This window comes from Aristolochia californica, unplaced genomic scaffold (assembly GCF_029961685.1).
Source record: "Aristolochia californica isolate CCGP_79_NKW_82.1479 unplaced genomic scaffold, dmAriCali1.0.hap1 SCAF_10, whole genome shotgun sequence".
Lineage (NCBI taxonomy): Eukaryota > Viridiplantae > Streptophyta > Magnoliopsida > Piperales > Aristolochiaceae > Aristolochia > Aristolochia californica.
In genome coordinates this window covers 32,038,536-32,064,196 of record NW_027181771.1, presented here as the reverse complement: position 1 = coordinate 32,064,196, position 25,661 = coordinate 32,038,536, and the positions used below count along the sequence as shown (strand labels likewise).

At 37.3% G+C, this 25,661-nt stretch overlaps 4 protein-coding genes across 6 annotated transcripts; 1 reads left to right on the top strand and 3 right to left on the bottom strand.

Moving 5' to 3' along the window:
• Nucleotides 1–125: 125 nt before the first annotated feature.
• Nucleotides 126–1,208, bottom strand: LOC137936382 (histone H2A-like). The gene is made up of 2 exons (XM_068781005.1): nucleotides 954–1,208; nucleotides 126–544 (listed from the first exon to the last, which is right to left on the bottom strand). Exons 1-2 carry the CDS (start codon nucleotides 1,161–1,163, stop codon nucleotides 284–286), a joined length of 471 nt encoding a protein of 156 aa, XP_068637106.1. The 5' UTR covers nucleotides 1,164–1,208; the 3' UTR covers nucleotides 126–283.
• A 4,814-nt stretch (nucleotides 1,209–6,022) lies between these two features.
• LOC137936369 (uncharacterized) lies at nucleotides 6,023–9,336 on the top strand. 2 transcript variants are annotated; one of them, XM_068780992.1, is made up of 5 exons: nucleotides 6,023–6,321; nucleotides 7,725–7,781; nucleotides 8,034–8,441; nucleotides 8,593–8,888; nucleotides 8,987–9,336. In XM_068780992.1, the coding sequence occupies exons 3-5, from the start codon at nucleotides 8,097–8,099 to the stop codon at nucleotides 9,123–9,125; spliced, it is 780 nt and encodes a 259-aa protein (XP_068637093.1). In that variant the 5' UTR covers nucleotides 6,023–6,321; nucleotides 7,725–7,781; nucleotides 8,034–8,096; the 3' UTR covers nucleotides 9,126–9,336. The 2 variants fall into 2 exon arrangements, with proteins under 2 accessions (XP_068637093.1, XP_068637084.1); XM_068780983.1 differs by lacking the exon at nucleotides 7,725–7,781.
• Nucleotides 9,337–9,739: 403 nt separating this feature from the next.
• Nucleotides 9,740–17,928, bottom strand: LOC137942472 (arginine biosynthesis bifunctional protein ArgJ, chloroplastic). 2 transcript variants are annotated; one of them, XM_068788129.1, is made up of 18 exons: nucleotides 17,814–17,928; nucleotides 17,581–17,706; nucleotides 16,937–17,060; nucleotides 16,659–16,685; nucleotides 16,319–16,392; nucleotides 16,137–16,181; nucleotides 15,859–15,909; nucleotides 15,689–15,757; nucleotides 15,548–15,606; nucleotides 15,363–15,432; nucleotides 15,177–15,257; nucleotides 14,973–15,059; nucleotides 13,698–13,820; nucleotides 12,285–12,347; nucleotides 10,716–10,793; nucleotides 10,501–10,646; nucleotides 10,227–10,297; nucleotides 9,740–10,026 (listed from the first exon to the last, which is right to left on the bottom strand). In XM_068788129.1, exons 1-18 carry the CDS (start codon nucleotides 17,880–17,882, stop codon nucleotides 9,944–9,946), a joined length of 1,446 nt encoding a protein of 481 aa, XP_068644230.1. In that variant the 5' UTR covers nucleotides 17,883–17,928; the 3' UTR covers nucleotides 9,740–9,943. The 2 variants fall into 2 exon arrangements, with proteins under 2 accessions (XP_068644230.1, XP_068644231.1); XM_068788130.1 differs by lacking the exon at nucleotides 16,659–16,685.
• A 334-nt stretch (nucleotides 17,929–18,262) lies between these two features.
• Nucleotides 18,263–24,994, bottom strand: LOC137936363 (uncharacterized). The gene is made up of 19 exons (XM_068780972.1): nucleotides 24,662–24,994; nucleotides 23,797–24,576; nucleotides 23,473–23,530; nucleotides 23,224–23,329; nucleotides 22,650–22,769; nucleotides 22,407–22,478; nucleotides 22,250–22,331; nucleotides 22,101–22,160; nucleotides 21,967–22,019; nucleotides 21,709–21,881; nucleotides 21,363–21,549; nucleotides 21,220–21,277; nucleotides 21,059–21,115; nucleotides 20,706–20,945; nucleotides 19,761–19,822; nucleotides 19,584–19,640; nucleotides 19,276–19,369; nucleotides 18,843–18,983; nucleotides 18,263–18,756 (listed from the first exon to the last, which is right to left on the bottom strand). The coding sequence occupies exons 2-19, from the start codon at nucleotides 24,466–24,468 to the stop codon at nucleotides 18,682–18,684; spliced, it is 2,367 nt and encodes a 788-aa protein (XP_068637073.1). The 5' UTR covers nucleotides 24,469–24,576; nucleotides 24,662–24,994; the 3' UTR covers nucleotides 18,263–18,681.
• Nucleotides 24,995–25,661: the final 667 nt, after the last annotated feature.

The following is a 25,661-nucleotide window of genomic DNA, read 5'->3' as shown; positions in this document are numbered from 1 at the left end:
AATTGAAGTCACTTAAACAGTTCCTCTGATAGAATTCTTCTATCATTTGCTTTAAAAAGACCGGGTTACACTACATATACAGTTTGAGGATAATAATGGTTAAACTTGCTCGAAAATCCAGAAACTGAAAGAGAAAAGGGGCAAATATCATTAACAATGAACATCCTAGAAAGGTACAATTCTTTTGTGCGGGGATACCAATTACAAACATCATTTCTTCCTTCGCTACATAAAGAGAAGACCCACGATTACATACAGGGAGAAAAGAGAAGCAGGGCACGAATCAGGCTGCTTTCCTGGGCGATTTGGTGGCCTTGGATGGAGACTTAGTGGGAGATTTGGGCTCCTTGTTTGCGGTTGCCTTGTCAGTTTTTTTGGGTAGGAGGATCGGGTTAATGTTGGGAAGAACACCTCCGTGAGCAATTGTCACGCCCGATAGAAGCTTCCCAAGCTCTTCGTCATTCCTGACGGCCAGAAGAACATGCCTGGGAATGATTCGATTTTTTTTATTGTCTCTTGCGGCATTTCCAGCAAGCTCCAGCACCTGAAAAAAAGTGAAACGTACACATTGTATCATGTGACGAATGAGAGAGTACACGAAGAATATTGAAAAGTAGAAGCAAATGTAGCCTCATCAGAAGTTCTCAACGACAAATAAGAACAATTCATTACCACTGAAGAAATCGAGAGATAAAACGACAAAACGGGGTGAAAATCCTCCAAATTAAAATACATTAACATCAATTCAGTTAAACCAAGAAAAATTTACCCAAATTCTAACAGGAGAAGAAGAGAAAATAGAGAGAAAAATCCAAAGCAATCTCAAGTCAACCACAGATTACCCATACCAAGTAAAGAAAACAACAGGAGAAAATTTTTACATAAAAACCCCATAAAAATTAAAAAAAAATAAAAAAAATTACAGTAGTAGAAGAGGAGTGAAGATAAAATACCTCAGCAGCCAGATACTCGAGAACAGCAGCAAGATACACAGGCGCACCTGTTCCGACACGCTGCGAGTATCTTCCTTTCTTCAAGTACCGGCCGATCCTTCCGACCGGGAACTGAAGTCCTGCCTTGACCGATCTGGACACTGGCTTCTTCTTGGGCCCACCACCCTTTCTCCCTCCAGCTCCCTTCTTCACCTTTCCTCCTCCCTCCATTTTCGTCTCACCCTTTTTTACTTTTGCAGAAATCCGAAGAATAGCACAAAGCGACTGTTTCGGAATGTCGAGCTTGCAGGCAGTTTTATACGTGCAGGGGCATTGCCCTCGCAGCGGATGTAGGGGCTGGAGCCGTTGGATTGCTGTATACTTCTACGGTCTTTGATGGATTTCGTAGTGATCCGCGTGACGAGAGATTGCCCAATGGCAGCGACAGGTGGTTGGGCGTCATGCTTTTGAGTTTTTTTTAGTATTTTTTAAATAAGTGAATCCATTTATCCAAATTTTTAATTTTTAGATATTTCAACAAGGGAAAGGATGGCAGCATACTCTCCATCCAATTAGGCGATTTTGAATTCGAAACCAGAGCTCACTGCGGACGGCCATGGCGGAGTACAGTCGAGATGCTATGCAACCTCGCCTTGAACGAAAGATTCCACTATCGAACGATCAACCTGAATGAACAGTTTCTCGTGTAAATCATCTTCACCGTATTAGCTTTTTCACGGAATTCATTTTTATGTCAGAATTCATGATTTTGTCTGAAGATGTGATATCAGGCAACTCTCCTGAATTCTCACGGCAAAGGTAGTTTGCTCTCAAAGACCTGCCCATCAATGGAGATTTTATTTTGTTAAAAGTTTCTTGATCTTGATCTATGTTATGAGATTTGAATGCGAGGATGAATCTTGTAGATGAGAATATTCAAATTACCATCAATGCTCCTGTTTATGTAGAAGCACATGACCGCTGGCTTGGAGTGGCTCTCATCAGCTGAACCAATGGACTTTTTTTTTTTTTTTTTTTCTGGAGTGGAGGAGAAAAATATTGAATTGAACCTTGATCTTTGTATTGATTAAGAGTGGTATCGATATAATTTATAATCCGATAAGTTTTATATAAAGAGATAATTATAAGATAAGTTTTATATAAAGAGATAATTATAACATGTGACAAATACAATGTGAATCTTATCTGATAAACAAAAGGAAGATTATATTAATTCTTTATCATATATTAATGTTATTTTTAACCTATTAATATAATAAAATGTCTTAAAATTTTATTTATTTATTTACCTTTAAACATTACCAAAATAATTTGTCTTATTCAAAATTTAGCCTCTAATTGACCAAATTTGGAGGTTCGGTTTTTAAGAGGGTTGTATTGAAGGTTCAGAGTATCGTAGAAATGCAAAGTATCAAACTTAAGGGGGGGGGGGGGGGGGGGGGTTAGTCCACAATGAATTTGAATTGAAGTGAATAAATGAATTGATTCAACTTCTACTCATCATTGGGGTTAGTCCACAATGAAGTGAAATGAATTCCCTCCGTATTACTTAGTTCATTAAATAAAATCGTTAGTGTAGAATGAATTGAATTGAAGTTAAATTACATCTCTTCATTTTCTCATACAAAAAACGGGGAATTTGGTTTCCCACCTATTTTGTGAATCAACCAATTGAATCGCATGTTGCTCTCCATCCCCTCCCCCCCCCCCCCCCCCCCCCTTCCCGCGATCCTTCGGCCAAATTTTTTTTCTCTTCTCCTTCCCTCCCGTCGGTCTTCCTCCCTCTCCTTTCCCTCTCTTAGCCTCCCTCTCTTCTCATTCTTGACGTACCGTTGGAGCGCCGACTCTGTCATCGTTGCTCGCTGGCCCGCCGTGAGGAAGCCTAAGTTGAGGAAAAATTAAACCATCGTAATAAGTATAATAATTTATATTTTTTATTTATAAATAGATATTTATTTTATAATTACTATATTAAATTAATGATTTAATAGTCATAATTAAAATATTTTTAAAATAAATATTTGATAAATTATTTTGGTTTAATTATCGCATTGTTATAATTAAATAAACCAATGGTTTTAAATTTTGTGACAATATATTATTAATTATTAATACATAAAAATATATATTATGTTATTGATAAATATATTTAATTTTTTATTAATATATTAAATTAGTGAGTTTTAATGTTAAAATATTTCTTATGTTATTAAAAAACAATTTATTTATTTATTATATGACTTATATTATTTTTTACTTTTTATTCATTTTTAATAATTTATTATAGTCACACGTAATTATTGTATTAATTTATAATAAATTATAATTTTTAAGTAATATAATATAATTTTTCGTTAATTAGGATATTAACACATTTTAATACTACATGTTAAATCACTTATAAGTGCGGTAATCATATTTATTTTGGTTAATTATTTGTTTAAGTATATATTATATTTAAGTTATTATAAAAGGTTACTCATTCTCTTATTTATATCATACTTTTTATTTGAGGTTACTAACACTAAAAATTATTTTCCAGTACATTTAAACTCGTTTACACTTCATGGAAACCTATTGTGATGCATTTCACTGAACATTCTTGTTCAGCATTTGCTTTTGATGACTTCGTCGCCCTAACGACATCCGCATGAGCCAGAAGCGCTTTTCACTCCAACAAATATTCAAAGAAGAAAAGTCATTTTCCTTTTCCTGCTCCAGAAGCTTCAGTGGTCCGCGATGGCACATGAAATGGTAAGCCTCTCACCTTTTTTTCCTTTTACGTCTTCTAAACGGTTGACTGGACCGATTCCGCGTTAAACGCGATCAAGTCGGTTTGAGAGTTTTCTGTTTAAAATCAACTTGAAACGTGTATTACTTAGCTTTAGGGGGTTAGTCATGACTCAGAACATGATCTTTATGCATATTAATCAATTCATATCCTGATATTATTAGGGAGTGCCAAACTTCATATTATATACATGATCATCCATGAATCAGGAGTTCATGTCCTAAGAGTAAAAGGCAGAGAATGTTTTCCGCCCAATTTTGAGAATCATGTACATGACTCACGCGCAGGACTCTCTCTGGCGCACTCCTCTCTCGTTCCCACATCTCTGTCGTCTCCCTGAACCCAGAGCTCGTTGCTCTCTCTTTCGTCTCCACCGTCCTTCTCTGGTCTCCCTCTCTCCGGTCTCCCTCTCTCCGGTCTCCCTCTCTACGGCCTCTCTCTCTCGATCTCCATTGTAGAGTACAGGAAACCGAGAGGCTCTGTGACGGAGGTCGAGAGGGAGAGGAGAGGGAGGGAGGCCTTCCTCCCTCTGCTTCCTCCCTCTGCGACGGCTTCTCTTCTCTCTACCCCCCCCTCTTCGGCCATCCTCCCTCCTCTCCCTCTCGACCTCTGTCGCAGAGCATGGGAGGTCGAGCTTCTCGCCCTCCCTCTCTTCTCCCTCTAGGCGTACCGTCGGAGTGTCGCCTCTATCGGCGTTGCCCGCCGTCGTCGTCGTTGCCCACTGGCCTATCGTCGTTGCCCGCTGGTTCGCCGCTGAGGAAGACGACGATGGTTTAATTTTTCCTAAGTTAGGAAAAATTAAACTATCATAATAAAAATCATTAATTTATAAAAATAATTATTTGTATTTATTTAATATATTTATTTTATAATGACTATATTAAAATAGTGATTTAATAGTCATAATTAAAATATTATTAAAATAAATATTTGATAAATTATTTTGGCATAATTATCAGATTGCTATAGTTAATTAAACCAAAAGTTTTAAATTTTGTTATAATATATTATTAATTAATAATACATAAAATATATTATATACAAATATATAGTGTGTCAAAATTTTGATTAGATCAATTTTTTCTCTTAAATTATTTATTTTTAGGTTAAAGTATATAATATGTTATTAATAAATGAATAACTCAATGTATTACTTTCATTTTTTATTTATAACGTTATTTATTTATTATTTATAATTAATCATGTACATATTTCATTGGCTCATGTAATTACCATATTAATGCACAATAAAAAATCTAATTCAATTAATACATATATTAATATATTTAATTATATATTAAATAACTTATTCGTGTAATAGTAATAGTTGTTTTACCTAATTTGAGGTTTAAGGATTATGTTGTAATTAAGTGTACGGTAAGGGTTTAAGGATTCTAATGTTTTTTATGTTTTTGTTGAGGCACTAACACTGAAAATTATTTTCCAGTGCACATAAAGTTATCAATACTAACACCAAGTACGAAGATGATCAATGTACATAACTGACATGATCTTCATGTTACACATGAACTTAATCTTAAAAAATCCATTTGTTGTTTCACCTTCGCCGTCGGGCACAGTATAAGATACGCCCGCGCGCTATCAAATGTTTCTTTACATACTCATAAATATCTTTTTTGGCTAAAAATTAAAATTGTAACGTGTCGGTTTTGTACAAGGCGACTGACCTGCTACAGCCGGTGCGGTCAAGCTCTGGAACTTCGTCTATATAAAGGTCTGCTGTCTTCGGGTGCTGCCTCGTTATACCCGCTTCACGGCATCTCGATTCACCGTTCTTGTCCATCTCCGTTTGTTTTGTCGGTTCTTATCCTTTCCGTGGAAAAATTCATGTCTTGATTTTCGTCTTTGATCGAATTCGGCGGTAACTTTTCTAAATGTTTTGAAGCGGGCATCGGATCTGTTTCTTTCTTATAAGGAACGGGTTTTAATTCCGAGGAGCATTGATTTGTATGATTTGGGGGTTCTCATGGGCTGATTATAGGCGGTTATTTGATTAATTGTTTTTGCGTAATCGTTTTCACTTGATCGTGTGTTTCTGTGTTTGGTTTATCATTTTTTTGTGGCCTGAGGTTAGGGATCTGGTTTTGTGTTCTTGGGGCTTCGAGAGCATCGACTATGCCTTCGGTGCTCGGACAGTTCCTTAAGAAGCGTGAGACGATGATCCCCACGGCTATTTCTTTTCATGGCGGTTCTTCTTCTCATCGTCTGAAACAGTTAGAAAAGTGGAATCGTAGAGGTAATCTGAGTTAACGTTTCAGGTTGGAATGATGCGTTCTTTTTAGGTTCTGTCTCTCTCTTCCTGTTCTGTTTTCCGTGCCGCGGATCCATCTAGTTCAAGGTGTTTTCGGTTGGAAGCACCGAATAGTATACAAACGCTTCCAGTATTAGGAGACTTGCTGCTCGTTGCCTTCCTCTTTTCACACATCTGGTGCTGCACGCGGGTTTGAGAACCGGAAAGTCCTGCTTGCGACTTCGGCGATTCAATTTGTGGTTGTGTTTAATTTTTGCTGGTGTCTCTGATATAAAAGAAGGATAGTCTTTGTTACTGTTTCTCAGGTATATTTTTTTCCGTTCACTTCTTAGCTTAGCGATCCCTTTTACTTTTCTCTAACTGTGCTAATTATCTTTTGTTCACTTTGAACATGTATTAAAACTAAGTTTGCTTATTAGATAGTGAAAGGAATTTAGATTTGATTTTGTTTACTATTTTTTCCCCAGGTATCTTATGTTTGTCTAAATTTTATCAGAAAGATAGCGCTTCCTTTATATACTATGAAGGTCACTACATCTATCTGTTTTGAAATGTTTTTCTGAAAGTGGTTTTTGCTGTGCATGTTCATGTCCCACTAATCGTCGTTGTTGTTTGGTTTTCTCTCTTATTTTGCTTTTACCAGATTGATAGTTTATTTTGTTGTGAGCCTTCTGGATCTCATGTCCTATTGTGAGTTTGATCTAGGATTTCGTGGGGCCAATTTGGCATCACCTGCTACTTCGTATAGTATCCTAGTTTTCATGAACTTCTTTGGGGCAAGGTCTTCAGAGACCTGAACGTAATTATCTCTTTGTTCAGGAGATGAGATTTGCAGTCCATGTACTAGCAGCGGGGCTGGTCCCCATGAATCACAAGTAAGAGATAAATGGGATCCATTTAAAGGGAGAAATGGTCCCTTTCATCCTCTTCATATTATTGGAGGACCAACCCAATGTTAGTACACATATATTAGCATATCTGACCCCCTTTGTTCAGGCATCTTATAGCACTACAGATGCTGTAATTTGCGGGATTTGTAATATTGATAGTTACATATTTAGTATCTTTGGAAATTATGCGTGTAGCTTGAACCACTGCTCATTATATTTGGAGATGGTTGGTCTTCTGATGGGGGCTTTTGAGCTTACAATGTCTGATTTTTAAATTATGATTAAGCATATGTAAAGATCTTGTCACGGTTTTGGTACAGAATTTTACATGTATAGATAGATATCTTATTCAGTTATACTTATGGACGTTTTACATTTCCATACTTACATACTGTATATTTTGTCTACAATACTAAATTCATTACATAATTGATACATTTGTTCTTCTGCTTTCTATTACCTCACATTATTGTGGGTGTGTTTAACTGTGGTTTCTCCTGGAACCGTTATAGTCGAAGAAGTGAGGTATGCCCTAGTACATTGATGATCTCTCATTTATCATTGGCAATCACTGCTTAGCTTTCGTATTATTAACATTTATTGGCACTCGTACCACTTCTCAATTGATTATCGTTCGATTCTTGAATTTTCCTACATTCTAGATTGGTGAAACATTTTCTTGTAAGTTTTACTTCTGTTATTGGTTTTTGGAAAAAAAGGTTACTGTCTATATTCATCAGCCCTTACTGGAGCACACAGTTTAAACATTTTTTACTATTCAGTGTCCATCACCTGTACTATTTTTGGCTTAATGGCAGGAAAAACTCTGACAATTTTGGAAATTTATGTATTGTGGTACTTAATCTGAGTAGCTGGTAGGTTATCTCATCACTTCAATTGAATTCTTTCTGTTTGACCTTGTTGGAGAAATTTATTCTTTTTGGATGAAGGTGTTTCCTCTTTAGAGAAATGAATACTTGGTTAATGCGTGACTGTTTTCCTAGTTATTTGAAGTATAATATGTCTGAAGCTTTAAAATCTAATGTTAAACTCTTGTGCAGTTCCCCTCACGTTATCACCTGGTATAGTCACAAATATTGATATACCTTGTGCTAGTTTATTTGCAGAAGGTATTGGCTTTGAGGTGTTTGAAGGCCCCTGCTATACTTTGACACAGAAAATACTGAAGGATGTTCTGTGGAATGGAGGATGTTGTCGAAGTGATTTCAAAGGTGAATGGAGGCTCTCACTTAGTTACTGGTTGGGACAGTTTAGAAGCAGAAGAAGTTGGAGTGGCTCTTGATGTGATTCTAAATATTAAGGATGAGTGTGATGAGTTATCCTTTCCTGAGCACATGAAGGTTGCAGAAGTGAAACAAGATTGTGAGGTCGGTTGTAGAGCTACAAAAAACCAAAAAAAGTTGAGTAAGTCTGCAACATTCACATCAGCAGAGAGACATTCTGGTGCAGCCTTTGATGGTGAAGGCTCCATTGCATCTGGGAATGCATCGTTTGCTCGAGCATCGTCTCTTCCTGTAAGTTCATTTGATTCTCTTTACTTTTTATTACTTATAAGTAGTGCAATCTATCCCTTTTTCTTCCTATTATTTTTTGTAGCGGGTGTTCATCTCTTTCATTTATTTATTGCTTACATGTATGTCATCCTTACATTTCTGTGTCGTCCAGTCTTCTTTAAAGCTAGTATCTGCTTTGAAAGGTGGGCGTGAACAGCTGGGCTTGCCTCCAAAGGCAAAAACAAATGTAAAGTGGGCTGCTGATGTGTATGAACCTCCTACTACTTCCATGTCACACACGGTGAGGAGTAGCCACACCCAACGGCAGTATTACAGAAGCACAAAGAGAAAGGATAGCCACAGACACAAGCATAAAAAAGGCAACAAGTCCACCCGGGCAGGCAATGGTGAAAAGAAGCGCCTCATTAGTCAGAAAAGTGTTAGTAGCTCAGATAATCTCCGGCAAAGGTTCAAATATCCTCTTTTGAACAGAAAAGCTCGACATTTTACTATCTATTTTTCAGTTTTAGGACCAGCTAATTTCTTTTCTTTTGTCGTGATTGCAGGGTGCATGCGTCTCCTGCTCAATTGCCTATAGCAGGAGTTGAATTCGCATTGAGTGGCAATCAGGAGTCCAAGTGTGGAAGCAACAGCTTTCTGATGGCCTCTCTGACTAAAGTTCACTATTCTGTTGCTGAAGCATGACCAGGCATCTTTGTACATAAATAAACCGGCAGACTCCAAAAGTGGTAGGGTTTTTTTTTTTTTTTAAAACTCGAGCTTGTGTGCGTTTCGTTTAGTTTTGCAATCAAGTGTTTCGTATGCTGGTGTTAACTTTTGGTTTGGAACTTCGAGTTTGCTGTGTTATTCATGTTGGCAATAATTTGTTCAACGCTTACACGCGTGATTTGGCGTCTGACTTGAGATATTCTAGAAAAAAACAAAATATGTTTTATTATCCGGTATAACCATACATATGGACTGCGTTATCAGGCATATATTACTAAATTGTGGTGTCTAAAAATACGGTATTACAGACAGTTATCTTCTGAATTGCTCCAAATTATCTTTTAGCCGGTATAACAAAGGCATGTCGACTGCGTTATCTCAGACATGTTACCGTCACTTGACGGAATGTGAATTAGCCCCCCCTACAGGGTAGAAATGCTATGCATATCAAACTAGGTGATTGTTTGGGTCTTTTGGATTATCAAATATGAGCCGATATTGTCACCTGGCAGTAGTCTGGTATGATAATGTGTAATACCAAAATGGCAAAAATAATTCTTCCCCGGAGAAAGCATTAAGATTACAAAAACTAGATTCAAAAGCAGCAATTTTATTGCAATTCTCCTATATAGTGTACTCCGCATTTATCTTAACAAAGCTTGGCAAAAAACAATTCTTCTTCCCAGGAGAAGCATTGAGATTCCATAACTAGATCGAAAAACTGCAACTGCTTAAAAAAATTTAAATGCAAAACCTACATGTTTATTGCAGATTGTCAGACAAATGCAATTCTCTTAGGTAGTATACTCCGCATTTATCTTAACATAGTCATAGCTTAGATCACAGCCCCAGGCCAGACCACGTCCGGGTCCATCCCCTGTTGAATGCTAAAAGTTAATTCAATATCAATAACATACGAAGAGGGATAACCAGGCTAGTTATTGGTTGACCCAAAGCTTCCCTTTTTTTTTTTTTTCCTCAAAAATCAGGAATTTCCCTTTAATAGGAAATCTGATTAGTGTTAATAAAGGATATCTTGAAAAAACAACTGCAGAATGACAATGTTTAAAAGCTTACCAACAGAAATATGGACTTGAACAGTACCATGGTTGCTCCCAGCTTTGTGGAGGTAAGCACTAGCAGCAGCCCTGACACAAATTCCTCTATATTTTCAGAAGCATTACAAGTATGGCAATTTGTGTTTTTCTCTATTGCATTCCATTAGAAAATTTTGGATGTGTCTTTAGTTCTCTAACATCGAAACAGGGCCTTATATGTATAGAAGTATATTATATACTACCCTGCTTGAATATTTTGGAGTCACTCCCTGAAGACTTATGTATCAACAAACCTGTCAAATGGAAGTGGTCGGCCATCCTCCATGAGCAGAATATCCCCTAATGCAATACGAAGATCGCTGAGGTTGAAAGGTATTCCTGCATAGCCAGCAGCACAGGCTATGCGTCCCCAGTTTGGGTCTCTTCCGTAGACAGCAGCCTGAACAATACAACAAAATTGGTCTCTGAAATGGGTAAACCCATGATGAGATGAGAGTATCTCAAATACCTTAAATAATGCAGATGAAGCCACTGAACGAGCAATTTTTGCTGCTGCCTCCTCACTATTAGTTCCAGAAACTGTTACCTGAACATCAAGAGATCAAGGAGTTTTTCAACTATTCGCTCCATTAGTATTGAACTGGATTTAGGTGTAGCCAGACTCATTTTGTTCTCATGAAGAGAAAAACAGTAAAATTAAGGCTGTCGAATTTATATGACCAGCTGATATTTTTCTCTACCATCTGACTATGGATGGATATGGAACAAAATTCCTGAACACATACATGGATGTAGGTAAGACTACCCATTTTCCTGCATTCTTTTTATTAAACAGATTGGAAACACGAAGCCTTTTCTTTAACCTTTACCAATTTACTTGATGGCATTTTTGTAATTTTTTCATGTAATTATAAAAATTCTTAAACCAACACCATTTGAGACAGAAACTTCTGGTTGACTGTTTGGGCCAGATGCCTCTAATGTGGCAAGCCTTGCCAATGAGATCTGCAGTGGATCTCAGAGAAGGAACAAAAGGAGTGTTGATACACATGGCGGCAAGAACATAGAAACCCAAATAAAGTACATCCACAGAAGGAAGGAAAGCATCCAGATTCAGACTCTTGTAGAGAAAACAAGGAGCAAGGGAGCGATGTAGGTGGTACATGCCTACCATGTCTATTGTAGTGAGGAGTTGTGGGAGTGTGCATGCATGGCAAGACTGCGTGTCTTGCAGGTAGTACATGCCCTGCCGATGTTGTTGAAAGACCCCTAGTAAGAGCCGCATGCAAATTGTGGGTTTTCCTAGTGGAAACTCAAGCCAACGATATCCATGTAGTTGCTGTCAAGTGTAGATATGGGTGTAGTGTGTCTTGGGAAGGTAATCACAATCCCCATTTAAGGGGGAGTGGGGCTCAAAACACACTTTATTGGGTAGGCATCTTCAAAACTTTTGATGATTTCTATCCATCCTTTTCCACCACAACTCTCACTTTTCTCAGCATCTCATCATTCCACTACAAAGGGAAAAGCTCTTGGTCAGTGGCAGGGACAAGCAAGTGCTAACATGCTAACATGGGGAGACCGTGGCAATGAAGAAATTAAAAAAATTTGAAAGCGTTTCACAAAACCCGCTTCTTCTGATTGAAAAGCGAGGCATCAGAATATTAACTGCATGTAATCTCACATGCAACCCAATCAAGTAAGACAAAAAGGGTCAACTCTGCTGTTGATAAGAAATGATAATGGGACTGCAGCTCAGAAAACTCAGCAGTGGCTCCATGGAGGGTTCCAGAAATATTAGTGAGTAAAAAAAAATGATTTTAATTTCTTTACCTGTTTGGCTTGTTACTAAGAGATAAACAGATTATGGAACAAAAATAAAATACAATAACCACATCAATTTAACAAATAATTGGAACAGATACGGGATACCCATAACCGTTCCTTGTTTGCCAGTCCACGGCCTTGAGTAAAATTTAATGGTAACAAACATGCAACTAAAAGCATATCCTGTTGTTTCCACAACACAGGTGATGATTAGAACTCTTGTAAAGTCATGACAGCATTTATACAATACCTCAATCAAACATGTTGCTCCTTCTCCATCCCATGCAATTGCCTTTGCAAGGCCTTGCATTACCTAAAAGGTTGCAAAATTTGAAGAGCTTAGATGAGAAGATGTTCCTTATGAAATCACGTGGTTCTAATATGTGAAATTTCAGTAATTCAGATGAACTCAATTGGTGGATGGAGGTAGTCACGGGGTTAGTCTGTTTAGAATCCAATAACTAGAAACTATATATAGGAGCTCTATTCTAGAATAGAACATTCTAAAATAAATATTTCTAGAACAAAGAATTCCAGATTAATTGTAACATCTAAAATTACTGTTCACTTTTCTAGGCAAGATAATTCTGCTGTTAGTGAGATTAAATGGAAATTATTGGACAATTTATAAACAACTTATTATTGTATATTTATTAATAAATTTATCATGCAATTGAATCTCATTGACAATGCTTTAAAATTTACATAGAGAAAAATAATTTAACAACATATCTAATTTAAAATAATTGTTGTTGGTTTCTGTAAGACATGATTTTCAAATAACAAAAAATAGCTACCTTCTTTTAAACTTACAAAATAAATTTCAGATGATATTATTAAAACATTGAAATCAAAATGATTTTAGCATAGTCAACAGTATCTGTTGGTTAGAAAAAAAACTTATAATACATAAACTAATATAAAATTTTCAACACATCTAAACCATAACGAAATCAGTATATTTTTTAATATTCAAAATTTAAAATAGTTTTTAAATTGTTAAGATTTCTTAATTTATATTTGGAAACATTTTAAGGACGAGGTGGACAGGTTGTTCTCTCCTTTTTTATGGTACAAAGGAGGATGCCGCCCCCCCTGCCATCCTTTGGATTGAGAATGGAGAAGGGGAAGGGCCTGCCTTCTCAACAGGATGGTTGAACAGAAACAGAAAACGAGGCCTTAAATATCTAGAGGGGAACAGATATGAAATCCCTCCCTTCTCTAGAACTCATTTCCTTTCCTAGAGAACTGAAGTGGAATCCTCAAATAATGGAAAATTTTAAAATACTAACTCTGGAATTACAGCTCATCTGGAATTGAATTACAATTCCAGATTAATTCCCGGCACAATAAACCCCCCCTGATATGTATTTGGAAGACGACCACATGACTGTAGTTAAGAGGAACAAATAGAAACAAGCTACTGTGATCTTTTTGCAAGTCCTTGAATTTTGCAGTTGAAACCATATGCATGATCAAGAGAAACCTATATAGCATTTTGACCATGAATTTAGTAAAGGAGAAATGAGGAATCCAATTCATTTACTAGCATAATTTTTTCTTCCATTTCATCACATATACAATTTTCAGCGAATCTATGATATTAATTTATTATGAAATGAGAAGCCTAGTATGCCAAGAAGATATAATGCAACCAGCTTACAGCATCAAGGCAGGCTTGAATTTGTTGTGCCTCATCAGTATCCATGGAAAATATACCACTCGATCCAGACAATCCACTAGCTAGGGCAATAACTGTATCATTTGTACTTGTATCTCCATCCACCTGCAGGAATTTCACAAGCATAACTCGTAAAAAATTTAAAATGTTACTGAAAATGCCAAATTGGTAAATATATCTAAAATAATCCCGCCATGTCAAAGTACGGAGAATTTACAAGTGTGTATTTTGCCTAAGAAACTGACAGGCAGAATTCTTATTTCTAATGGTATCAATGTAGTATTTGGTATAGAAATCCATAAACATTAAAGAAACCATCAAAACTGAAACCCATGAATCCATAATTTTCTTAAGAAACTCTGAGAACCTAATCTAGCTGGCATGGAAAGGCTTTAGACCCAACGAAAGGTTAACCAGGACCAAATCGAGGTAAAGTTTCGAAAGAATTAACAGAACTAGCATAATCAACTCTGCACACATTCTGCTGAATAGTGATGTGTGGTGATTAATAGAAAGAAGATGACTGACACAGACACCTACAGGAGAGGCTGGGTGAAGCCTGATAACAAGATAATAGAATTTTTTTATTTTTGAATGTGAACCCCTTACTATCGTGAGAAGAACACATTGCCTCGCACTAAACCCCCCTTCATGTGGCTGCTGAGCCAAAGACCAAATCCACTCGTTATCAGACAGCTATAGAAATATTTTTAACCATATGTGTTGACTATGATTTCACGGACCGTATATAAAAATCTTCAACATCCATCAAGTCCTTTCAAGTGAGAAGGCACTAGAAATTGAGAACAGCCTTTGCTTGCCAACCTTGGTTTTATGCCCATCAAAGAATTTTAAATCTCCACACCCACAGTGTTTTTTTTGTTTTTGTTTTTGAGCATTGCCCATATAGTATTATTTCATTCTAACTTAGCGTAATGGTTGAGATCACGTGCATAACAAAAGTAACAGCAACCTTGTTTTCTTAAACTGCAACTAGTTTACTAACCAGTTTTAGATAATCCAGTCATATTAGTCAATTTGCACAGTAGACATTAAAGCACTTCAATGCTAACATAGGCTCAGTCTCCCTAAAAACATGTTTGAGTCAAGGAAAAACAAGCTACAAATCATATGTTAGTTCCATTAACACTGATCTTTTTTTTTTATATATAAAAGTGATAATGTATTAAAAAGAAAGAAAACTACAAACTAATGGGGCCTCCCTAAAGAAGAAAACACAACGATCTTTTTACTCACTGTAATTTGGTTGAAACTTCGATTTACAGCGATCTGCACCATTTTTCTCCAAGTGTCACTTGCAACAGATGCATCTGTTGTTACCACCTACAATAGAGAAATTTATTTATTTTTATTTCTCAAGAAAAACTGTTTATCGATACCCAAAGTTTCATAATGAATATATATTTCCTTATATGTTAAGACATCTTTGGCAATACATACCCCAAGCATCGTTGCCATATTAGGGTGAATCATTCCAGACCCTTTTGCCATTCCTCCTATTCTTATGTACTTGCCTCCGATCTATCAATCACACACAAAAAAATAATTCTCCACTGTTGAAAGCTTGCAACATCAATTAGGTCCAATATACTTTTGTTGTAGTTTGCCTAAAGAAATAGCACAAACCTCAGACTCAATGGCCACACTCTTGCTCACCAGATCAGTGGTTGTAATCGCAACTGCTGCAGAATCAGCCCTGCACATGACTAAATGCTTATTCATTGATTTTTTTTGTAATATGTAACTATGTTTAAGGTTTTGTAATATTACCCTAAACCCTAAACCATTTTACATGCGAAAAAAAGTAATACCCCTCAATAGTTGAAGACAAGGAGCCCACAAGCTTCGGAAGTGAATTGAGAAGAGCTTCCTGTGGCAATGAAGGTATGATCAGCAGGAATGTTGCAACATTAAGAAAACTGAATCAAAGATGATTTTTGATACATGTTCACCTTTTTTATTCTTTGACCAATAACTCCAGTGGATTCGATCAAAATTTTTTCTGGGCTTAATTGAAGCAGCTGCAACAGTGACATATTCAGAATAGCAGCAGAAACCATGTCAAGCCTGTATTAGGTCAAGAATTAGGAGTAGAGAATTGAAATGCATGCTATCTGAATACCTTGGAAGCAGCATCCGCACATTCAATAACATCTTGGTAACCTGCATCCCCCTGTCATGCAATTTTTAGTGAGCTAAGCAGATTTCTAGTCCATAAGTTATTTTTGGCTTCACATACAACAAGCAGAAGGGTATTAAAAAAGGAAAAAGCAATCAAATATACAAAAAAGGCACCATGTTATTCATCTACTTCCAACAGCGACTTGCCATATGATCTCAATTTGTTTGTTACTGATTGCAAATAAATATGATAGTGAAGTGAAAGGTATATGAATTTACTGTTGCAGCATTAGCTTGACCAGCATTAATTAAAACTGCACGTGCCTGAAAAAAATATCAATTTCATTATTTTGGAAAAGAAATTTCTGATAATTACTCAATGACAGACAGAAATGCACCGTTTGAGTCATATGGACTATAATCAAATCAATGAAATAAATTTCTTAAATAACCAAGCATACCGTGGTAGAAATATCCAGTATGTGTCTGCAGTAGACAACTGGAGCTGCAGCAACAATATTAGTAGTAAATGCCCCTGTAGATAGGCCAAAACAAGAGGTAAATCTTTATCATCAAGGATGAACAAATTAGAGAAAACTTCTGAATACAAAGATATATGAGAACAATTGTTTAAGATGGTCTCGGCAGATACAACAGAAACTTTGTAATGCACAGGCTGAATGGATTTCGTGATGGAAATGAAGATGACTGGAAATGACAAAGATGGTAGATAGTAACAACTTGATGATAGTAATTTAGCAATGGAGCCACCAAATTATAGACCAGAAAGGATGGGATGACCTGATGTGCTGACTGCAACTTTAGTTCCTACAAGGTTACAATTACGATGATGACTCTGATGATAATGATGTTTCAAAATCTGCAGGAGTTTGACTACCTCAAGTAGCTATTTTTCTATTTTATTTAGGCATGCACATTGACAATCAAATTTTTGTCTCATAGAGATAAACCCTAAAAAAATTTATTTCTCCATGTGTATGAAAAATCAAATCTCATAGAGGTTATATCAAACAAATTATTTCTATAGAAGTTTCAAGATCAGCAGACTCGGTGCTCACCTGCCGCAACGGCATCAACATCACATGTGACAAGAGCAAGATCTGGTTTTTGTCCCTTTGCACGTAAACCACCATAAATACCAGCAGCTTTGAACCCATTGGCAGCAGTGACACCTCCAGGTACCTTGAACAATGATGTCAGTACTAAGGCCAACCATTTTTTGTCTATTTTTACCCATAAAACTATTAGAACCTACATTGTATATCGGATAAAGCAAAGATATACACTGATGGACAGCATTTGTGTCTAAGATAAACATCAAGCCACAAATGATGTCAGTCTTACGTTCCATTAAGCTCCTTGATAGTAAGTTCACTGATTGTCACAAATTAAAATATGTTGTCAGATTACGGAATGACAAAGTCATATACATCTTCTTTTTTGTCTTGATTTCCATTCGTTTTCTCTGTATTAGTACACCAGTTTACTGAAAACAAAGACGACATAATAAAAGAATGAACAGAAGATCTGAAGAGGTTCAAGAAGGTCAACTAGTAGCAGCCCAAATTTTGGATTCCTGACTGAAATAGATTACAGTAAGATGCTATAAGTTTGCATTTTGTGAGTAAACATTCGTGAAATTCACCAACAATCACACAAGAATATTTCTTCACAAATAACATAAGTACACCAATCTACTGACCTGTTTCCACGGCCCTTCAGGTAGCAGAATCGGAGCTGGAGGCACATAACTGGAAGCTTCATCCGTACTCGTAGCAACAGAAAACACCCTAAATTTGGAACAAGGAGAGCAATATAAGCTGCAAGCCTGCATGGGAAACAGAAAAAAAAAAAAAAAACAGAACCAATTGATAGGTTGCAAATGCGGAAAACAGGAGAGGAAAAAATGATAATGGACAGCGCTTCACGAGCTACCTTTCTGTGGTGGATTTGGGGAAGTTGGATCGACGTGAGAGAAGCAGAAGGCATCAAAGAGGAAGCCATTGAGCACGGCTGTAATGAAAGCAGGTGATAGTAAATCAGTAATAGGTTTTCGAAGTCCCTACTTCAAAAATACGCGCTAAAATAGGCGGGATCAATTACGGACCCGGAAGCAGAGAGCGTAGCGTCGATGCTCCGCTAGGGTGTCGTGGGTCCAGTCCCGCGGAAAGCGTGTTGAGAGTATCTCGTTTTTAAGCCATGGCGCAGGTGAGCATTTGAACACTCAAGTACGAGAAAATATCTAATTATAAATATACCCCTACAAATTACATATTCACTAAAGATTACTTCAATTTTCAGCTTCTTTTCACCCGAATTGAAGTTATTTCAGTGTCATTTCAGAATTGTTCAACTCTAAACCAAATAATCTCTCAGACAGAAGGTCCACAAAACAACATAACATATAATTTGGGTAAATTCCTTCAAAAAAGTACAGCAAGGAGCTGCACTTGTATTTCTCCTGAAAAAAAAAAAAATTCATTTTCTCTACAATATTCCAGTGCGAATGAGCACTACAGGCTTATATCATAATGAAACAAAGAAATTGCTGCCTCGATCTGACAAAACAGCAGCACGTATACAAAAACTTTAAAATGAAAAAGGAGAACGAAAGAGAATAAGATGAAAAATCTCATATGAACAACTTGGGTTGCGCCTTCATCTCTCGACTCGTAAGACAACTGCAGGTCGAGATCCTGCTTCTCAGCTGCCCAATTCCCACTCCCAAATACGCAGTTTCGGGTCAACTGAACAACGTTTTTTTACTTCAGACTGCAAGGCTCATCTTTCTTTATAACAGGATCTATGGCACTGCTTTCTCTAACATCGAGGTCCCTTGGAACAAAGTGATCTGGTTGTACCTTGAATATTGGCGGAGCTGGAAAGAAAACCAGTAACGTAGTCAGTCAAACTCACAACAGGACAAATGCAGCCAAATAGCAATAAGAACATGCAATAACATACGCTTTCTTCTGTCATCTCGGTAAACCCAAATTTGTTTGTCCAGATTGATTTAGCTTCCTCCGCAGCCGGAAGTATGAGATTTCTCACTTTTAGGGAACTCAGAAGATTCTCAATGCGTGAGAATAATAACTTGAAATATCCCTGAAATAGTCAAATGAACCAATTGAGAAAAAGGCTTAAAGAACAGAGTGCTAAGGAAATTCATAGGAGCCATTCCACAGCCTTTGGAGCTAGACAAGTAGCATTAGTACACGACAGAGATCCACTTAGATCTATAACATGGTTCAGTAGACCTCATATTCGTAAGTCGTTTTTTGTATAGTATACTTCCTCACTCCAACAGGTTCAGCTACAGAAGAAAATATTATTCTAGGAGAAAAAATGGATGGACAATTCATTAGAGAAAAGCACCAAGTTAAGATGATATCCCCACCTTTCCTTGGTTTTCTTTGCTTGTAGCAACCAGAGGAAGTTCTGCAACCTCCATACCAAATATTCTGAAAATCCCAGCAGATACAACGATTGAACTGTATTTAGACAAGCAAATGTTAAAAATGCCCGAAACAGTATAGCAAACCAGCACAGAAATCATCATGATAGTTAAGGACACAGCAGGTTTCTCAATACAACGTGTACAGAAAGTAAAACATGTATCCAATAGTTTACTTTAATTCCCATCTATAGAACTTGAACCTTCTTATTAATTCCTTTAGCTTGTTCTTTCCAGGAATGTGAACTTACTTCACAATCAAGACTGCACAAAACATCCCACCAAAATCTTGACCACCAATATTTCGACTACAAAAGATTAAATAAATCACAATCAATAAGAAGATTTGGATAGGATTCAAGATATTCCTTCCCTAAGCATAGGTTAAAATTCATCAGGATGCTTTAAGAAATTCAGCAAAAACTTACCCATAGACCATAGCAGGAACTAGATCACGCCCCGTCTTTTCTACTATAGGATCAAAACAGTCCTGATCAAGATAGAATTAAGTCAAACCCGTGCAAAAAGTTGTGTGAAAACAATCACGTGCATATTAGTCAAGCTTCAATCAGGTAAAACCAACAAAAAGAAGTGCAACATCTATAACTTGCATATTAAGTCAGCAGTAAAGACAGCAGTTTTTCAATGTAGAATACAGTAGAATAAACTCTTTCAGAAAGCTCATCCATAGATTCTGTCAATATCTAAAATGTTGCACACATCAGCATTCCTCACTGGCCTTTTTAGGAAAAATAAGATTAATCTATTAAGATAACACAAAGTTAAAATATTTATAATAATATTATTAATAACAATATCAAAGCATTTGAGAAATAGGTCGAGGTAACATAATCGGTTTTTATTTTAGAAAGTGAAAAGCGTTTCAGTAAGAGAGGGAAGGGGATATACAGAGGATCCCATGGGGGGTATTACAAAGCAGACTAAAAATAAAAATAAAATCATAAGGTAAACCTACGTCAAATAAAAACAATGAAAAGGAAAGAGTACAACAGAAAATCAAACCAAGAACACACAAAAATGATGCACTTGGGGTCAAAGGGGAGCATGTCTCCAACAAGAAGCTATAGCTCAGAGATCCCATTTTTGAGCCACATACCAGATTACTGATTACAGAAAAAAGGCCAGGGAGTAATTTTTTAAGAAAGTAGCCAATAGTTAAGTCATATTGCTGTCGAAGTGCATAAGGCAACACAAATAGTTCATACATGGGGAACAAACCCATGATAACCAGAGATAACTGAGATGCAAAAAGTCCGCTAACACATGACTTGTTCATGTCATATGCTGCCAATTCCATACCAAATACGTAATGTTAGAGTAGCAAATTCAATTCCAAACCAGTAAAGACTTACTCTAAAAATTGCAGCGGCCTTGGAGAGCAGTGTCCTCTGGTCTGAAGACCCAAATTTCCCACTTAGAAATTGCCAATTCAAACAGTCTCCAGCTTCATTATTCAGGATTCTTTCTTCCAGCTTCCTTTCAGTTATACAAGAAGCAGAAATTGTCTCTGCTCCATCTGTTAACCTGTTCGCTAACTCTGTGTGAATTCTAGTGCAGTCAGCAGAACAGAACCACTTCTCCTTTGGCAGTTCCTAAAACCAATGACATCAAGGTAAAACAGAGAAGTGTCATAATGAAAATTACATCTAATATGCTACTAAAGAAGCTGGTCAAAAGTAAAAAATAAGTTGGAACTTTTGTTTACCTTTAGATCACAAAAACCATGGTTTCTTAAACAGCCTACATGAAACTCTCTCTCACACTAAACACCAAGAAACACAGAAGTATAAACAGCTTAGAATTCTAAAATTGAGACAAAGAAGAAAAAGAAAAAAATATTAAAGGAAAAGGAGTTTTGAGGCATACTTGGTCACAAAGTAAAACTGTTTGAGCATTAAATGCAGATGCACTAAAATCATGGCCCCTGAGTATATAAAACAAAAGAGACAACATTAAAGATAGGTGTCATGGAAGAACGTATGGATCTGTCCACAGGTATTGATGCCTACCCGCAAAAGACACATCCACCTATTTCTATCACTGGTGCTTTAACAACACGTCTCAATCGTATGGTAAGTGGCCTGGCTGCATTTGAGGTGTTATGGGTGGAGTTTGCCTTTCTACCAGACAACTGTTTATCTTCGCAATGTGGACAACACCAATCACCTTCAGAAACAGATTGCAAACCCAAGCAAACTACAAATACGAAAAATGACAGATTAAAAGACAAAGAATGATACTTTGCAGAAACGAGGGAAAAAAAGAGACAGCTACAAATACGAAAAATGACAGATTAAAAGACAAAGAATGATACTTTGCAGAAACGAGGGAAAAAGAGAGACAGACAGGGAGTACCCATGTGAAAAGCTCTTCCACATCTGCCATCACAAAGAAGCAGTTCCCCTCCATCACCACATTTAGTGCACTTATCATCACTATCATTACAGTTGACAGTTGCAAGCTCTTTTGACAGAGATATTGATAAATCATGAAGTGTCAAGCCATCGGAGGTATAGATATGACGATAACTGCAAACATGCAAAACAAACACATGACTGTTAATTGAAAACACGTGTTTCTGAGCTGATATGGTTGTATGAGAATAATACTCACGGTTGACGTCTTGTAGCCCATCCTGCATGAGCTTCAAATTGTGATGGACTGATCTGTTCATAGAGAGGAGAAAACAGTCAAAATGCTGATAAGAAATACCCAAGTGATATGATCCTTAGAATCCTATTTCTTACCTCTGCATTACAGCAACTGCAGAAGATACCATTACCCTGCTTACGCCCTTCAAGCACTGTCTGCAAGAAAATGCACGATGTTAGTCAATAAATTGTTACATACAGTAACAGAAAGTTAACTTAAAAATAAAGGATTAGATCCAATCGACCTCTCCCTTGTTGCAGTAGCCCAGCCAAGTTCCATCCACCAGGCCATTAGGCATAAAGAGTAAACGGTGCAAATTATTATCCCTGGAAAAGTAAACTGTTAAGCACTCAAGAGCCAGTTGGGCTGAAACAGGCTTGCCATAAGAATAAAATTATTACCTTTTCTTGCCCTTTCTTTGAGATGTATTCTTCCGTGATGATGGCCCACTGTGGAATCCTGGTCTTGACGTTCTTAACAATGCAAAGAGAACATATTACTCAGAACCCAGAACACGTCAGGAGAACATAGCATTTGTTGCTCTATTACAGGCATTCAGGGTAAAGTCATGAATTCTTGTAGTGCCAAAAGAATAAAATACTAATTGACAAGAATGCAAAAAAATCATGAAAGAGAACACTAACTTTTTCGGAACCCATCCATGAGCTCCTGAATGTTCTTGCTTCATCAAACTCTTCTCATCGAAACATAAATACTGCATTGCATTACTTGACTCAGGATCAAGATCATCAACAATTGCTTGCCTGTGTGAAAAGGGGGGAAAACAAAAAGTTAGCGCAGCTCATTAGCCAAAGTACAAACTGCATAAGTATATAGTATGCACAAGCAATCTGGTAAGGTAACAAAGAATAATCACAACAACTTATGTGGCCAGCATATTTGAACTCTTTTGAACAAATATGAATTATAGAAGTACTATTATCAGAACCCCCTCATATGATTTCAGAGCATGGAAATCTATTACAAGTAGCAGAGGTTTGGATGATATGAAAAATAATAATACCAACAGCATGCTGCGGTAAAGGACCTACAACACTCAATAAAAGAGAGAATCCACAGCACTTGTCTATCTGGATGGTTATGCAATAATGGACATGGAACCATATACAAAGCAATAAAAGACAGTGATTTGGTTTCTGAAGATGTAAGTATCAACCTAAGAAGACAATTTTAACATGATAATGAATTTTTTTTTACCCAAGATTAGGAGGACACTCTTCTGGAGAATATGCTTGAGATTGTTGGATTATTTTATCCTTTTCATAAACTTGATGTGCGTCAGAGGATTCCTCTTGAAATGATTCTGAGAAAATAAGAATAAATGAAATTGGCAGAAGGTAAAGTATAAATTCTTTCTTTAGCCTTGCTCAAAATAAAAAGTATAGAAGCTTTGGAGATTGACAAAAAAAGTGACTACAGCAATTCAAACTGAAACGCACAGATCACCTGTAGCTCCTGCATCGGACTTCCTCTCTTGAGAACAAATCTCACTCATAACGGCTTCCTGCATCATGTTGAGCGTAGAGTTCTTTAGTTCTTCATTTCTACCACAAATTGCCATCTCTTCTTGCAAAAACTATGATTACTGGTTGATGGTGGACAACCAGAATGACTTTAACATTATGAAATTTTAAGCAACCTTCAAGTGTTGTACCGACACCCCACATTTCAAATAACCATAACCTTTTCACCCAAACACAACCAGATGAGGCAACATGGCAAGATCAAATTGAGAACACACGAGTAAATAACTAAAAGAGCTTAAGTTACCTTCCCTTCCAATGCAGAAGCTCCATCGAGAAGATCAGTGGAAACAAATTTCATAGAAGTTGTAGAGCAGGTTTTTTGAGGTAAATTCGTGGACATTTTGAGTTCTATTTTCTGCTTTGAAGGGTCTCGATGCCAAATGTCTGAAGTGCTCACATCATCCATAGCAATAAGATTATTCTCGCTAGATCCAACAGAATCCCTTCTGTTCAAAGGTTCGGCTACTTCAACAGATGCCGGCTTCTTGTCTTGACCATCGGATGACGGATAATTTCCATTATGATTCTGTGATGTGAGACTTAATGTGGCAGATGTTACACTGCCTTCAACCTTGCCTTTCAGTTTAATTCTAAGTTTACCGTTGTCCCCATAGACGATAGAAGGCTTGAAATCTTCAGTCATTGTTGGGGAAGGAGAGCAAGAATCAGAAGAATAGCTATCCGAACTGGATTTTCCTGTCCCCGGAGAGGTCACGTCAATGCAACCAATGCCACCTTTGCTTGAAACATTATGACCGCACGAGGCGATATCCAGAGCATCAGTGACTTCTGAAACATCCGTATTTGAATTTTCAATTGCCTGTTTCTTATTAGGCACCACATCTAATTCAACATCGTCTGGAATCCATTCACGAAAACGTTTCGATTCAGGCTCTGAAGAATTCAAGCAATCCATCCCGTCATTTATCAACGATGTCAAATCAACAGTACTTTCTCCCAGTCCTCTTCCAAGAAGAAAAAAGAATTGCAGAAAGAAATCATCCTCGGCATCGAATCCACCAATCTGGAAAAAAATAGACCGACCAGAAGACTTAGTTGAAGCAGCAAAATCCAACGCTATCCTGAGACGAACCAAAATGCCGACCTACCTGACAACATCAAACACCTTCAAATCAAAAGATTCAAACAAAAGCACATTCCTGGAACCAAATCAAACAGCGAAATTCTTCAGAAACACCTCTCAAAGATCAAAACCGCAGAGCTCCGGAATCAAAAAGACGGTTGTATTTTCCGAAATACCACCTCAGGCGGAAGGAGGAGCTAGGGTTTCCTCATCAGGATCGACCAGAGAGAATTTTAAGGTCCGTTTTTTTCTTTGTTATTGGTCCTATCCTATCAGCGCTCTTGTTTTTTTCTTTTCTTAATTCTCCCAAAAGAACAAGCGGTAATCGCAAGGCGGTAACAAACCCTAATATCCAGAAGTTTGGGTTCGAGGATAGAGGGAAACAAAAGGTCGCGACAGCAGAAAATTATGAATTTGAGAGGCTCCTATTTATAGTTTTCGTGGACCCCGCGGTTTCTGTACGTGGCTCTTTCGCGTACGCAGAGCGGGGAACACTGCGGACCCCACGTATATGGCGTGGACAAAATTCGTTGTCGTTATTATTTGTCCTCAGACGATTGGGGCGGAGACGGGTGAAATTTTTGGCTTTTCTTTTATTGGGCTAAAGGAAGAAGGCCCACCTACACTGACCAAAACAATTGATTGGAAAGGAAGAAGAAATTTTGTTCCTAGAAGGATGCACCAAATAATCTCAAATAATCTAACCTTTTCCCTGATCACCTTCGAGCTCTGGAACCCAAGCGGTTGTGCCTGCCTCTCTTTCAAATTGACCTCCACAATTACGATTCCCTTCTGATCCAAAAGGTCGACGGCGTCCTCCACGTCGCATCTCCCTGCATCATTGATCGCGTTCAGGACCCCGAGGTTCCTTCCAAGTTTCTGTCACTCCCTTCAAATTTCAAATGGAGTTTAAACAGCGTCTCTAGTTATGTGATTCGTTGCTATTTTCCTATGATACAGTGAACTTCTGAGGCCCGCGATTGAAGGAACGAAGATGATGCTTGCGGCGGCGAAGGCTAGCGGAG